Source organism: Schistocerca piceifrons, chromosome 8 (genome assembly GCF_021461385.2).
Source record: "Schistocerca piceifrons isolate TAMUIC-IGC-003096 chromosome 8, iqSchPice1.1, whole genome shotgun sequence".
Classification (NCBI taxonomy): domain Eukaryota; kingdom Metazoa; phylum Arthropoda; class Insecta; order Orthoptera; family Acrididae; genus Schistocerca; species Schistocerca piceifrons.
In genome coordinates this window covers 381,690,050-381,706,530 of record NC_060145.1, presented here as the reverse complement: position 1 = coordinate 381,706,530, position 16,481 = coordinate 381,690,050, and the positions used below count along the sequence as shown (strand labels likewise).

The 16,481-nt window shown below is 42.2% G+C and overlaps 1 protein-coding gene across 1 annotated transcript in view; it reads right to left on the bottom strand.

Moving 5' to 3' along the window:
* LOC124712365 (mucin-5AC-like) overlaps positions 1-6,527 on the bottom strand; it is a 400,134-nt gene extending 393,607 nt beyond the window's left edge. Inside the window, 1 exon segment of the mRNA XM_047242660.1 lies at positions 6,167-6,527. Coding sequence (XP_047098616.1) covers positions 6,167-6,305 — 139 coding nt within the window. The 5' untranslated portion in view covers positions 6,306-6,527.
* Positions 6,528-16,481: the final 9,954 nt, after the last annotated feature.

Sequence of the window (16,481 nt, the reverse complement as noted above, 5' to 3'; positions counted from 1 at the left end):
AGAACAAACTAATAAAACGATCACAGATGTCAGTAACACATACATTATCAGAAGTTTGTGCATACAAAAGATTAAGGAAAGGAACTGCCCGCAGACAAGGAGACTTCCCTGTAGATCATTTGACAGGGGTGACGTCAGAGGTTTGTACTGCACAGTGTTTGAGAGAAAGGAGGCTCCAGTCCCACGCAGGTATTGTCTTAAGAGTCTTTTTACTAGCTGTCACCTTGGATGTGGAAGGTCTAACACTCATATGCAAAGACGCTTTGTTTATCGGCCGCTGAAAAGCTGTGTTGCGCTGAGCGGCAAAATGTTCACATTCTCTTCGCTAGAATACGGTGACGTGTGCAATTCACGAAACTATGTGCATGCTTGCAGCCATAGAGGCTCTAAGAGGCATGCTTTACCCTTACGGTGAGATACAAACAAAGTTAGCAGAGGATGTGGGCTCGGGACTCACCTAGCCTATGAATTTCCTGTCCACTCAATAACGTCTATGTTTGGTCTAACAGCAAGAAAAGCACCGCCTATTAATACTTACGCGTAATTTATTATTTGTGATCGCTCTGCCGGCTCATATGGGCTCCACATAATTTTTGTTCCCCAACGAAGTGTCATAGGCCCTTTCCTATTTTTAATCTATATAACCGAATTGCGAACCAAACTGCGCAGCTCCCTTGATCTTTACCAGCTAGTAAATTCCCTAACAAATCAAAACGAATTACAAAATTTTAATAAAATTGTCAGCCTTGATCGCTAAATATTTTATTCGTGGCAACCGGTTTCAATTTTTGAAGATCGTCTTCAGATAATTAAGCGTCTCCTTTAGAGATCTGAGGAGACGCCGAGCGGAACCAAAATTCGTGGACTGTCTTTCGGCGTATGTTCGGCTCCGCACGCCGTTTCTACATATCGTTACAGAAAACAATTATCTCAAGGTGATCTTGACTGAAACCCGTTACCACGAACAACATATTTTTAGATCAAGATTGATTACTTAATAAAACTGAATTTAAATTGCTGGCTTCCAATAATGTCGTCAAAAACCATGAATTGTATAATGAGTTAGTAAGATATCTACATAGTGCGAAAGTGCAACTGACCCTAAACAATAAAAAGTTCGAGGTTCCGCACATGAGTACTAAAAAATTTCCAGTTGCACGATAAATCACACAAAGTTAAAGATTATCGAGTCAGTTAAATATCTAGGGATTAAAACTACGAACAACTTAAACTGAAAAGTCGCATAGAAAATATTATGGGGATGGTTAACCGAATAGTGCCTCTTATTGCCGGAACTATTAGCAGATTTAACAAATCTACTAAAGAGACTGCGTACACTTTGTCCGTCCTCTTTTGGATCGCTGCTGCGCAATAAGGATCCTTACCAGATACGAGTGACGAAATATACAGAAAAAGTTCAAAGAACGGCAGCTCGTTTGCATTATTGCAAAATAGAGGAGAGAAAGAGTATGTCATTCTGATATGCGAGTTGAGATGGCAATCATAAAAAACAGGGTTTTTCGTTGCACCGAGATCATTTCACATAATTTCAATCATTTATCCTCCTCCTCCGAATACCAAAATATATATTATATATATTATATAATATATATAATAGACTCCCACCTACATAGGGGGAAACGGTAATTGTAATAAAATAACGGAAATGAGAACTCACAATGGAAGATTTAGTTGTTCATTTTTCCCACGTGCTATTCAAGAGTGGAATGGCAGAGATGTAGTCTTAAAGTGGTTCAGTGAATCTACTGCCACCCAATTGCAGAGTAACCTTGAGGATAGAATTAAAGTCCAAGCAGAAACAATAAAAATTCATGATTCGCTACGGCGAGGAAATCAGGACAAAGTATTGGAGAATCGTTTTAACGGTATGAGGAGTGTATCATCACATATGGATAAATGTCATGTAAAACATCGGCCCGAAAATTCTCCATCTTTTAGTTTCTAATAAGAGAATATTTTATGTGACGTTAGTGATGAACTTCAATCTACAGATGAACACTTGTAGACCTACACTAAACCCCTAAATCAAAGTTTATCGATGATTGGGCTGGAGTACGCAGCGATCACACCATTCAGTATGCACTGGGCGACGCGTCTGAAGACATTAACAACAGTAGCTCTTCCACACCTTGTTTGTTCGCCGTACCGCAGGCACATGAGGTTTTTATGTTGGTAGAAACCTAAAATAATTACTGATGCAACGGACCATTCATATTCAGAGGCGCTTTATCAATGTATAACGAAAGTGGGCGTTAGTTTCTTCATATTTAAAAGCAAGAGAACAAATTGAACATTTTTCGTGAACAGTGAATAATTCCTGTGAGTAGACAATTACCAACAAGGTTTGTGCCATTGCTGAATGTTTTTCTTTCCGCCTCCTACTCATATTTCGCATAGCAGTCATGATTATGCAATTACTGTACCTACCGAGGCATGTAAACAGTGAATTTTTCCTTGATTTATGTATGAATGAAATAGAACATAAACTCGTAACTTAGGTACGAGTCACTTCGACGTTCACGCCCGAGCGAGTTACGAATACGAAGCAGTTCTTGGTATAAGTTTACGTGACATGTTTGCTGGCAATGGTGTGAGGGACACGCCCAAAAGGTTAGCCAAATACCTTTCGGATTCTCTGATTGTAGCTATGAATACACTGTGCGCAAAGGACGTGGGAAGGTTGTCGGCTGCCGTAGCCTATGCAGTTCATTTCTATCTGGCTAGAAATGGGTTCCTGCACCCAGTCCTTTATTGAATTCTGTGTCGATCAGACTCTCAATAGACCGTCGATCGTCGGGCACAGCTCTGAGGAGGATCGTAAAACACTTTAGGTCCCCTTGAGCTACTATTGAAGCGCGTGGAAACATTTTTTCTGCAATACTGAAGCTCTGCCTCAGTCACTGTTGACATCGAAAATCCGAATTACTGTGTAATCTATGTTACGACTTGGGCCCGGATTCTTGGGTTTTTATGAAATGGACTTGGCCCTTTATGTTCTTGGAGTAGACCCCTTTTTAGGTTTCAGCAGTTTCAGCATTTTTTGGGTATTTTTCACGAAAAATACAACGAACACTGAAATTAACAGAGATAATTTTATTATATAGGAAGCGATAAAAAATGTTTCCGTTAGAAGGCCACTCTAGCCCCTTGCCTGTATATCGGTGTTTATATACACGCATCAGAGCCACGCTGGGTTGGATATACGTTGCAGCAACGCTCTGAAACGGAGAATTTTTGATCGCCCCTTATAATTTTGACTCGCTTATTCTAGGTCTTTGTGGGAAATGAACAACTAACTAATCCTTATATCGGCACTCGAAAAAATGAATGAACAGTTAAGTTATTGTTTACAGTACGTTAATAAGGAGTCTTACTGAAAAATTTTTATCACGTTTCACTCTCATAAGAGCACACTCTTGAGATGTGTACCTATATGTAATCCACAATCCATGGCTTAAAGCTACAGCTAACAAGAAGTTTTATACCAGATTTTAGTATTGTAGTACACAGTTAACCGCATTTCTAAGTTTTGTAAAGTGAATTGTCTCTCGGTACATTTTTGTAGGCTGGCAAAGATCTCTCTACAGCTCAAGAGACCAGTGGTGCATATTTCTTCGATGCAATTGCTCGTGGCCCACAGGACAAACCCGCTTCGAACTTCTCGCCCTGAATAATGGCGGACGTTATCTTCACATCCGCGATTCCTCGGAAGAATATTCCTTAATTTAGTGAGACATGCTGTACACACTAAGCCCGGTATTTCCTCCATATACATCTGCACTGTGGAGATCACGTCTAGGTCTTGGCGTTTTCGTTAAAATGTAATTCGCTAGAGTCGAATGTCTCTACTACCTCTTTGTCTTTTTAATTGCGTTCGGCATGACATAAAAATGCCAAGAGCCATGGGCACCAACGGGTAAAACTGAAAGTATGCGTTCAAGTGGGAGGGGAATGTTTGGCGCCATTTCCTCAAGAACCGAACGCGAGTAGAAACTTAGAGAAATATTTTCTTAACAAAGGAAATGGCACGGTTACACTCAGGAAAACTTTCGTACTTTCTCTTCTGGCGGTGTAAGCCGTATGCAAGGCAGGTGCAATGAAACGTACAGGGCACAATTCTTTTAATGTCACTCCAACTTTTAACAGAGACAGCACATTCTGTCGCTAACAGCAAAAAGTCCTCATCCCTACCTTCTCTTGTCCGTAGGGTGCGCGCTACAGTACTTTGATTTGTCTTCTCCAGTTCCTTACCCAGGAGTAGGGAATAAATTGTCCCACAACGATATTAGCAATACATCTGCCACAACTGCTAGTGTTATTGTCCACTGAAAGCCAAGTATAGTGGTCACCAATGTATGTTTCTGTATTGGCAATACCCTTTTCACACATTTGTTTACAAAAATTTATGAAAATGTCGACTCGTCTGGTATACTGCGTCCGCAGATACTCTCCAGGAAGGTTTTTAGCACGATCCATTGCACATTAGCCGACACAAAGCCTCAAATGGCTCTGAGCACTATGGGACTTAACATCTTAGGTCATCAGTCCCCTAGAACTTAGAACTACTTAAACATAACTAACCTAAGGACATCACAAAACACCCAGCCATCACGAGGCAGAAAAAATCCCTGACCCCGCCGGGAATCGAACCCGGAAGTAGGAAGCGAGAACGCTACCGAACGACCACGAGATGCGGGCATCACAAAGCCTCGAGCAAGTGTATATTAAAACTGTCCACTGGACTACTGGTCATTGAGGAAATTAAGGGCTGAATCTGTTGCTTGTTCTTCGTAGTGATGCCTCAGCTGAGTCGCCAGCGTGTCTGGCTGCCATGCAGCGGGTCCGGTTGCGATTCCTGACCGGGTCGGAGATTTTCTCTGCTCGGGAAGTAGGTGTTGTCCTCATTATCATTTCCTTATCATCGACAAGCAAGTCGCCCAATGTTTCCCACAAAAGACTTGCAACTCAGCGGCTGAACTTCCCCACGTGGGGACTCCCGACCATCAAAGCAATGCGATCGTTTCATTTAATTTTTGCGTTGAACGAAATGTGTATTTTTTTCACGGCTTATCCAAAATTAAACCAAATGAACAACGTGATCATGAAAAATGTCAATTTCAACTGAATCGTATATGCTTGTCAGAAAAATAATTTTCAATTTCGATTTGAAACCGGGGCTTCGAAGGCTAATTTTTTATGGCAAAAAGACTGGTAGATAAAATTAAAGACAAAAATGACCTGTGTTTACTTGCTTGTTTTTGAAAAGCTTGACAAAAAAAGAATCTGTTTGTCAGTTGTGAAATTTTAGTCTTCCCCAATCCACTAGGCCTATCTAGAAAGTACCGGTTTTTTACTACTTCTGTTCAGACATGACAAAATTATACTTAAACTGTACCGCTCAGTGCGAATCAACACACCACGCAATTACTTCGTAACTACAAAAATAAATACACAGAAATATCGCCGATTTGTTCCTGTAACATGCCCGTCCATTGTCGGACGGCAATTAAGTAAAGGTTGGGTCGGTTTGCCCCAACGCAGCGGCGTGTGGGCATAATCTCAAAGCGACAATGCAGCAACAATGCGTGACATACAATCTCCAGTGTGTGCTACATTTCTTACACCTTTCAAACTACATACGTTGTCGAGTTATAACGAGAAACGACATTGCACCACACACGTTCTTGATTTCGGTGCAGTATATAAATTTAGTAATTACGTCCTTTCTTAGAATATAGAAAATCGCATTGGTGATTTTCCTTACTGTTAATTCGGAAAAGGTTTTTAAAGACCTTGTTTTTCTGCAGAAGTCCTCATTAGCCCCTACTTTTTCTGCGCACGTTCAAGGTTGGTTAACTAGCGACCTTCTGCAATGTTCAGTACAGACACATCAGTAACAGACTGCTCATTTATCCGTTCTATATTCGCACATACATCGCACCATTCCGATGTCATACACAGCCCATCTTAACATAGGACACATTTCCGTGACATCTGATCACTCAGTTCGAAACGCGTGCTTCTTAATTTCTGGGATAATGCGCTGTCTCTCGCACGACCCAAGGAAATATATTTTAAATGGCCATGGTGCGAAGTTAACTGAGGAGCTCTTGGCACTACTATATGAGGCTGTTTTGGAGCTTACCGTGTTGGAAGACATCGGACGGATCCCGGTGCAGTTGCAGAGGAACGACGCCTCGGTAGCGCCTGCCGTCATCGCTGAGGACTCCGCCGGCAATCACGAGGAGCACCAGTTGGAACAGCACCATCACTCGCACCAGCATGGTGTAGCTGCTAGTTCGGGAACTACGGACGCTTCTCGACACTGCACTACCGCGACCGCCATAAGGCACCTGTCATCGGCGACCACAAGCACAAGGTCCGTGAGTTGCCGCCACTCCAGCACACGGCCCTCCGCGCGTCGGCTCGGCTGCTGAACCGCGACGCGTTGAAGTCTCCGGCCGCACCACGCCCACCTCACGACCGCGACGCCTCACCCGCGCACGCCATCGGTCGCGTGCAGATTGAGGAACCGGGAGGAGGCGCGCTCTCGCCGCGCCGCTCGCCGTGACGTAGGCGGCGACTGCAGCGCGACGCGGTCGCTGCCAGTACTACTCGTGGCTCTCCGGCAGGACGCGTCAGATCGGAGTTCATGGGGGCGTAGAGCAGTATCTACTCCAGCTTGCCTGTACATATTTAACTCTATTGTTGTTGTGGTTTTCAATCCGAAGACTAGTTTTATGTATCTCTCCACGTGAAGTCTAACCTCTGCTGACTTAAGTCAAGCCTTGGTTACAATTTTCACCACGCCCCCTCTGTCCTCGGTATATAGCTGACGATTGTTTGATGCCTCAGAATGTTTCCTGTCACCGGACTCCATCTTTTGGTCAAGCTGGGTCACAAATTTCTTTTCTTCCCATTTCGATTTTAGTACCTCTTCGTTAATGATCCGATCTAACCACCTAATATTCAGCTTCTTCTGCAGCACCACATATTGAAAGTGTCTTATCTGAATTTTTTTATCGTCCATATTTCACTTCCATACAAGGCTACACTCTAAATTATCTCCAGAAAAACTTCCTAATACTGAAATTCACACTCGATATCAACAAAATTCTCTTTTCCAGAAACACTTTTCTTCTCCTTCATTCTTCTTTTCATTAGTGATCCGATCTATCCCTCTAATCTTCAGCTTCTTCTGTAGCACCACATATCGAAAACTTCTTATCTGAATTTTATCGTCCGTATTCCACTTCCATGCAAGGCTACTCTACAAGTATCTCCAGAAAAACTTCTTAATACTTCAATACACAACTGATATTAAGAAATTTCTCTTTTTCATCTCTTTTCCAGAAACTCATTTCTTGCTAGCATCAGAATGCATTTTACCTCCTCTCTACTTTGGCCACTGTCAGCTTTTTTTTTTGCCCTAGTAGTAGGCTTCCAGTACCTCATTTCCTAATCTGATTTCCTGCCCTAATAGTACCTCATTTTCTAATCTAATTTCCTGAACATCGCCTGTTTTAGTTCGACGACGTTCCATTACCATTCTTAATATTCCTCTTATGACTTCTTTTCGGGATATACCCATTATGTTCGACAGATTATCTAAGCCCTTTGGCATATCTGCCAGAATTACAGTGTCATAGGCAAACTTTAAACTTCTTTTTTCTTTCTTTTTTTTTATTGTAGGACATTACTTCTGTTTGAAAATTTCTCTTTGATTTCCTCTATTGCTTGCTCACTGCAAAGTCTGATTAATATGGGGCTACTGTTATATCCTTTCTCCCTTCTCAGTCATTGCTTCTTTTCATATCCTTTGAATCTTATAGCTGCAGTCTGGATACTGTACAAATTGTCGATAACCTTTCAGTAACTGTATTTTATCCCAGCTACCTTCAAAAAGTCAGAGTGCATTCCAGTTAACATTTACAAAACATCCTCTAAATATGCAAATGTCATTCGTAGCACTGCCGCCATTCAGTCTTCCAAGATAAGTCGTGGGGTCGGTATTGCCTTGCTTCTTCCTACATTTGTCCTGAACTTAAACTGATCTCCATGAAGTCGGTTTCTCCAAGTTTTTGCATCCTTCTGAGAACAAAGGTGATTGTTCTCTAACATTAATACATGTTATGACTTGCCTTATTTTGAATTAAAACTACTACATACTTCTTGAATATTGAGGTATTTCGCTTGTGTCAGGTATCTTACACACCAAATCGAAGAGTTTCGTGAAGATATGTTATCTATAGGATTCTGAGAGAATGTCTCCTACTGCAGTGTTCTATTAAACTCCCTCTGCCTAGCAGTATCGTATCTGCCATCTAATTTTCATCTTTTTCTCTTCCCTTTCCATAATATTGTCTTTAAATTTCGTTTCCTTTGTATTATATATTCTTTCCACCTTTCAGCTTTCCCTTCTTTGATGAGCTCATAATAACCACACTGGTTTTCTCTTTCCTCTTTCGTAAAGACGCCATCTGTGTTCGGTTAGTCATACTTCATTCTACAGCTCTGCATTCCTCGTCCAGCCATTCCTCAATTGCTTATTTGGTACTTTCTGTCAGTCTGGTGTATAGAGGTCTGTGTTCCCTTCACACACACACACACACACACACACACACACACACACACACACACACACACTTCATTTGATACGGTTTTAGATTTGCAGCTTTCGACGCTAAAGTTTAAGATTTCGTATACTGTCCGAGGATTTCCACTGGACTTTGTCCTTTTTCCTTTTGCTCTTTGATCTTCCATCTCCCAACGATTCCCATTCGTCTTCTGTTGTGTTTCATCTCTATGTTAAAGTATATCGTTGCATATAAACTCCCCTTGAAATTCAAACAATTTCTCGACCATTCACCTTTTCTAGGTCCTTTCCTCCTAATTTCCAAAGTTTCTGCAATTTCTTCACTTTTTATTTGCGGTTCATAATGAATAAAGCCTGACAACGTCTACAGCTGCCCCTGAAAATGCACCAGTGCACAAAATCTAAGGACGAAAGTAACTTTCGTGTGCTGTGGCACTGCCAAGTAACACAGGTCGATGAAACTTGGACCATACATAGAAAGCAGTGCTACAGTATAGTACAGAAGATAAATGAAAGAAAAACACAATGAGACGAACAGAAATGAAACTTTTATTCAATTAAAGTAACTACACCGATGTCATCGCTATTCATGACAGGCCTCTGGACATTACAAAATTTGGGACATAGATCTTAATAGGGCGTGTGATCGCCACGGACATTGCACCAGTGTAGTACACATATTTAGTGAAAAATATGCTGACCATTTACACGATTTTCTTATGTTTTTTTCTCACATACAGTGATTTTCTGCTGGGCTATGTTCGGTCTCTCTTTCTCTGTCTCAAGCAACCACCCCTCCTACACACCACATCATTTTGCATTCAAGAATTTTACTGTTGATCTGAAGAGATATGATTCTTGATCCGCCAGCGCCTCCACGACGTACTCTTCGAAATGTTCATTTCTTCATGTAATGGGCGAGCTGATGGAAGCTTATTTATTAATGTGATTGATGAACCAACGACATCTTCTCAAATTCTGCTGCGCAGGTAATTATTTGCCGATATCGTTGGCCAGTTCTTTGTGTCCTCAACAAACGAGATTATTGTAACTTTCTATCCTTAGCGATATACACTATGTGATCAAAAGTACGCGGTCACCTGGCTGAAAGTGACTTACAAGTTCGTGGCGCACTCCATCGGTAATGCTGGAATTCAATATGGTGTTGGCCCACCCTTAACCTTGATGATAGCTTCCACTCTCGCAGGCATACGTTCAATTAGGTGCTGGAAGGTTTCTTGGGTAATGGAAGCCCATTCTTCACGGAGTGCTGCACTGAGGAGTGATATCGATGTCCGGCACGAAGTCGGCGTTCCAAAACATCCCAGAGGTGTTGTATAGGATTCAGATCAGGACTCTGTGCAGGTCAGTCCATTACAGGGACGTTATTGTCGTGTAACCACTCCGCCACAGGCCGTGCATTATGAACAGGTGCTCGATCGTGTTGAAAAATGCAATCGCCATCCCCGAATTGCTCTTCAACAGAGGGAAGCAAGAAGGTGCTTAAAACATCACTGTAGGCTTGTGTTGTGATAGTGCCACGCAAAACAACAAGGGGTGCAAGCCCCCTCCATGAGAAACGCGACCACACCATAACACCACCGCCTCCGAATTTTACTGTTGGCACTACACACGCTGCCAGGTGAAGTTCACAGGGTATTCGCCATATCCACACCATCCATCGGATCGCCACATTGTGTACCGTGATTCGTCATTCCAAAGAACGTTTTCCACTGTTCAGTCATCCAATGTTTACGCTCCTTACACCAAGCGAGGCGTCATGTGTGGCTTATGAGAAGCCGCTCGACCATGAAATCGAAGTTTTCTCACCTCCAGCCTAACTATCATAGTACTTGCAGTGGATTCTGATGCTGTTTGGAATTCCTGTGTGGTGCCTATTAGACATTACGACCCTCTTCAACTGTAGGCGGTCTCTGTCAGTCAACAGACGAGGTCGGCCTGTACGCTTTTGTGCTGTACATGTCCCTTCACGTTTCCACTTTGCTATCACATCGGAAACAGTGAACGCAGAGATGTTTAAAAGTGTGGAAATCTCGCGTATAGATTTATGACACAAATGACACCCAATCACCTGACTACGTTTGAAGTCCGTGAGTTCCGCGGAGCGCCCCATTGCGCTCTCTCATGATGCCTAATGATTACTGAGGTCGCTGATATAGAGTATCTGGTAGTAGGTGGCAGGGCAATGCACCTAATATGAAAAACGTATGTTTTTGTGGGTGTCCGGATACTTTTGATCACGTAGTGTATTTCTTGCAATTATGGTGAAGCGTATCATGAATTTTTTCCCCGTAAAATCGTTCAGCTCACCCAATATTTTCCTACATCCCGCTACACCGTAGAACCTGACAACAGCTTCTGCAGAGGAGTAATGCTCCATCTTCGACAACAGTTATGGGCGCCACTCTGGAGAAGTTAGTAACGATTGTGTATTATTTTCCATGATAACGCTAGCATCGACGATGTGGCAGGCAGCTGATTGCGTCGAAGTACAAATAATTTACAATACACAATATTGAATTCCAGCATTACCGATGGAAGGCGCCACGAACTTGTCAGTCATTTTCAGCAAGGTGTCGGAATTAATTTGATCACGTAGTGTACGTACCTATAGATCTGAAAACAGCACAGGCACGGCAATACAAAAGAAAGGAAACAGAAGTAATCCACTGAATTACAGATTCATATCACTGACATCGATCTGCAGTAAGATTTTGGAATGTTTACTGTGTTCAGACGTTATGAAATACCTTGAAGCCGACACGTAAACGTAACTGGGTTTTTGTTCACACGAAATAATGATTCTGTCGACGCCGGATCACAAAATGATTCCATATTTCGATATTTCCGGAAGGCTTTTGACACCGTTCCTCACAACCTTCTTATAATCAAATTGCATGCCTATGGAATGTGTCTCAGTTGTGCTACTGGACTCTTGGTTTTCTCTGAGAAAGGGCACAGGCAACAGTAATCGAGGGACAGTCATCGAGTGAAAAATGTGCTATCTCAAGGTTTCCAAGAAAGAGTTACCGGCCTTCTCCTGTTGTTAATCTAAACGATTTAGTAGACGATATGAGCAGCCCTCTTAGATTTTTTGCAAATGGTGCTGTCGTTTACCGTCTAGTAAAGTCATCAGCAGATCAGTACGAATAACAGAATGGTTTACACGAGAAATATGCATAGTGCGAAAAGTGGAGATTGACCCTGAACAATAAAAAAGTGTCATGTCCTTTAATGAGTACTAAAAATTTCATTAAATTTCGGTTAAACGATAAGCTACACACATTTGAAGGTGTCGATTCAACTGAATAACCAGATTACAATTACCAACAACTTAAACTGGCCAAATCACACAGAAATATTCTGGACAGGGCGAACGAAAGACGGCGTTTTATGGACAGAACACTTAGAAGGTGCAATAAATCTACTAATGGGAATGCCTACACCACGCTTGTCCATCCTATTCTGGAATATTTCTGCACAGTATGGGATCCGTATCAGGAAGGATTGACGGAGGAGAACGAAAAGTTCAAAGAAGGGCACCTTGTTTTCTATTATCGCGAAATATGAAGGGGACATCACGGATGTGATAAGCGAGTTGGAATGGCAGTCATTAAAACATACGCGTTTTTTGTTGTGGCGAGATCTTTTCACGGAATTTTAATCATCAGCTTTCTCCTCTGAATGCGAAAGTATTTTGTTGACTCCCACTCGTGATAAAATAAGAGACATCAGAGCTTGCACGTAAAGATTTAGGTGCTCATTTCTCGCAAGTGCTATTCGAGAGTGGAACTCTCGAGAAACAAGCTTAAAGTAGTTCTGTGAATCCACTTCCAAGCGCTTAAGAGTGAATAGCAAGGTGGGGAAAAATGAGCACCTAAATCTTTCCGTGCAAGCTCTGATGTCTCTCATTTTATCGCGAGGGTCAGTTTCCCTATGTAAGTGGTAGTCAACAAAATACAGTCGCATTCGGAGGAGACAGCTGATGATTAAAGTTCCAATGAATAATTCCGACCCAATGATTTGGCACACTGTTTATGTGAATACATTCATCCTAAGCTCAACTCTGGTGTATTCAAACGCACCCTGAGCGACTGTCGCCAGACGCAGTGACAATCCACTAGGTATTGTTATGCCGTTGGATGTAGGTCAAAATAAATTTTTTTTTGTCATTTCTAGCATACGTGAAACTAAGACACACTAAAAATTGAAACCCTTCAGTTATTTTGCAAGCGCTTTGCTAAGTCTGGAACCAATGTAAATCACGGATCTCGTACGGAAGGCATTCAACAATTGTTGTTCTGTCATCAGCATAGATAAGGTTTCGTTAGCGATATATCAAGCACCTCCAAATAACAACATTCTCATATGGTATTGGCAGTTTGAAGATAGAATGTTTATGCAAAGGAAGAAGATACCGGTTGACCATGTTTATTAGCACAATATGTTGAAAGAATTTGCCTTTCATTTCAAAGGAGACCGCGGCAATCGACGTACGAAGCCAGTTGGTAAATAAAAAAGCCACAAAAAGCGATTTGGCGTGTTCTCAAAACGAAACTGTAGTTCCTATACACACTGAGATGACAAAAGTCATTGGATAGCAATATGCACATGTACACATGGCGGTAGGATCGCGTACTCAAGTTATAAAAGGACCATGCATTGATGGAGCTGTCATTTGGACTCAGGTGATTTACTGGACAAGGTTTCCGACGTGATTACGGCCAGACGACGGGTATTTGCAGACTTTGAACGCGGAGTGGTACTTGGAGCTAGACAAATGGGAGATTCCATTCCGGAAATCGTAAGGGAAATCAATATTCCGAGAACACGATGTCAAGAGTGTGCCGAGAATACAAAATTTTAGGCGTTATCTCTCATCACGGACATCGCAGTGCCCGATGGCCTTCACTTAACGACCAACAGCAGCGGCTTTTGCGTAGAGATGTCAGTGCTAATATACAAGCTACAATGCGTAATGAGACAGGCGAAATACCCTCAGACTTCAAGAAGAATATAATAATCCCAATCCCAAAGAAAGCAGGTGTTGACAGATGTGAAAATTACCGAACAATCAGTTTAATAAGCCACAGCTGCAAAATACTAATACGAATTCTTTACAGACGAATGGAAAATCTGGTAGAAGCCGACCTCGGGGAAGATCAGTTTGGATTCCGTAGAAATACTGGAACACGTGAGGCAATACTGACCTTACGACTTATCTTAGAAGAAAGATTAAGGAAAGGCAAACCTACGTTTCTAGCATTTGTAGACTTAGAGAAAGCTTTTGACAATGTTGACTGGAATACTCTCTTTCAAATTCTAAAGGTGGCAGGGGTAAAATACAGAGAGCGAAAGGCTATTTACAATTTGTACAGAAACCAGATGGCAGTTATAAGAGTCGAGGGACATGAAAGGGAAGCAGTTGTTGGGAAGGGAGTAAGACAGGGTTGTAGCCTCTCCCCGATGTTATTCAATCTGTATATTGAGCAAGCAGTAAAGGAAACAAAAGAAAAATTCGGAGTAGGTATTAAAATCCATGGAGAAGAAATAAAAACTTTAAGGTTCGCCGATGACATTGTAATTCTGTCAGAGACAGCAAAGGACTTGGAAGAGCAGTTGAGCGGAATGGATAGCGTCTTGAAAGGAGGGTATAAGATGAACATCAATAAAAGCGAAACGAGGATAATGGAATGTAGTCGAATTAATTCGGGTGATGCTGAGGGAATTAGATTAGGAAATGAGACATTTAAAGTAGTAAAGGAGTTTTGCTATTTGGGGAACAAAATAACTGATGATGGTCGAAGTAGAGAGGATATAAAATGTAGACTGGCAATGGCAAGAAAGCGTTTCTGAAGAAGAGAAATTTGTTAACATCGAGTATAGATTTAAGTGTCAGGAAGTCATTTCTGAAAGTATTTGTATGGAGTTTAGCCATGTATGGAAGTGAAACATGGACAATAAATAGTTTGGACAAGAAGAGAATAGAAGCTTTTGAAATGTGGTGCTACAGAAGAATGCTGAAGATTAGATGGGTAGATCACATAACTAATGAGGAAGTATTGAATAGGATTGGGGAGAAGAGGAGTTTGTGGCACAGCTCGACCAGAAGAAGGGATCGGTTGGTAGGACATGTTCTGAGGCATCAAGGGATCACCAGTTTAGTATTGGAGGGCAGCGTGGAGGGTAAAAATCGTAGAGGGAGACCAAGAGATGAATACACTAAGCAGATTCAGAAGGATGTAAGTTGCAGTAGGTACTGGGAGATGAAGAAGCTTGCACAGGATAGAGTAGCATGGGGAGCTGCATCAAACCAGTCTCAGGACTGAAGACCACAACAACAACAATGCGTGAAATAAATGCAGAGATCATTGTAGGACGTAGGAAGAACGTATCCGTTAGGTCAGTGCGGGAGAAATTTGGTGCTAATGGGCTATGGTAGCAGACGACGGACGCGAGTGTCTTTGCTAACAGTACGACATCGCTTGCAGCGCCTTTCCTGAGTTCGTGACCATATCGGTTGGACCCTAGACTGCTGGAAAGTCGTGACCTAGTCAGACAAGTTCAGATTTCAGTAGGTAAGAGCTGACAGTAGGGTTCGAGTATGGCGCAGACCCCACGAAGCCATGGACCCAAGCAGTCAACTGTGCAAGCTGATGGTAGCTCTATAATGGTGGGTTGTGTTTATGTGATATTGACTGGGTTCTCTGGTCCAACTCAACCGATCATTGACAGTAAAGGGTTGTGTTCGGCTACATGGAGGCCATTTGAAGCCATTCATGGACTTCATGTGCCTAAACAACGTCACTAGGCCACAATTCTTCGCGATTGGATTGAAGAGCGTTCTGGACAATTCGAGCTAAGGTTTGACCACCCAGATCGACCGACACGAATCCAATCGAACATTTATGGGACATAATCAAGAGGTCGTCGTGTACAAAATCCTGCACCGGCAATGCTGTCGCAGTTATGGACGGCTATAGAGGAAGCATGGCTCAGAATTTCCGCGAGCGACTTCCAACGACATGTTGAGTCCATGCCACGTCGAGTTGTTTCACGACGCTGAGCAAAAGGAGGTCCGACACGATATTAGGAGGTATCTCATGACTTTTGTCACCTTAGTGTATAACCTTCAATGCAAATAACACAATACAAAGAAATTAAAAACTGTGATTGAAGAGGAAGGTAAATACAACAGTACAGGGATAAGTGATATATAATGTAATAGCTGCAACTCTAAATGTATTGCAATGAATGCAAGAGATTTTAATATCCGTTATAGAGAACATATAAGGGCACTGAAGAGTGAATGTGCCAATTCTACATTTGCAGAACTTCTAATAAACGAAAATCACCATCACAATGGTACATAAACAAACATGGCATATGCTACAACTACAAAAGCTATAGAATGATCACTCTACAAGAAGATTATTTCATACAGAAGGCCATAAATGGGAATGAAAATATGCTCAATGATCAAAAGAGCAACAACAGAAGAACAGTATTCGAACTGTTTCATAGTTCACTGAAAAAAAAGTCACACACTTACTGCCGCATCACCCACTGTGCCTCCACTCCCATCACAACGCCCCAACCTACTCTCACTCTCCACAGCTCCCATGAACCATCAGTCAGCCCTATAGCACGTGACCAAGGACACGTGCAATGTATTCAGTACAGAAATATGACTTATCAACTGGAAGAAGCCTTTACAGCCGGCCGCGGTGGCCGAGCGGTTCTAGGCGCTACAGTCTGGAAACGCGCGACCGCTACGGACGCAGGTACGGAACCTGTCTAGGGCATGGCTGTGTGTGATATCCTTAGGTTAGTTAGGTTTAAG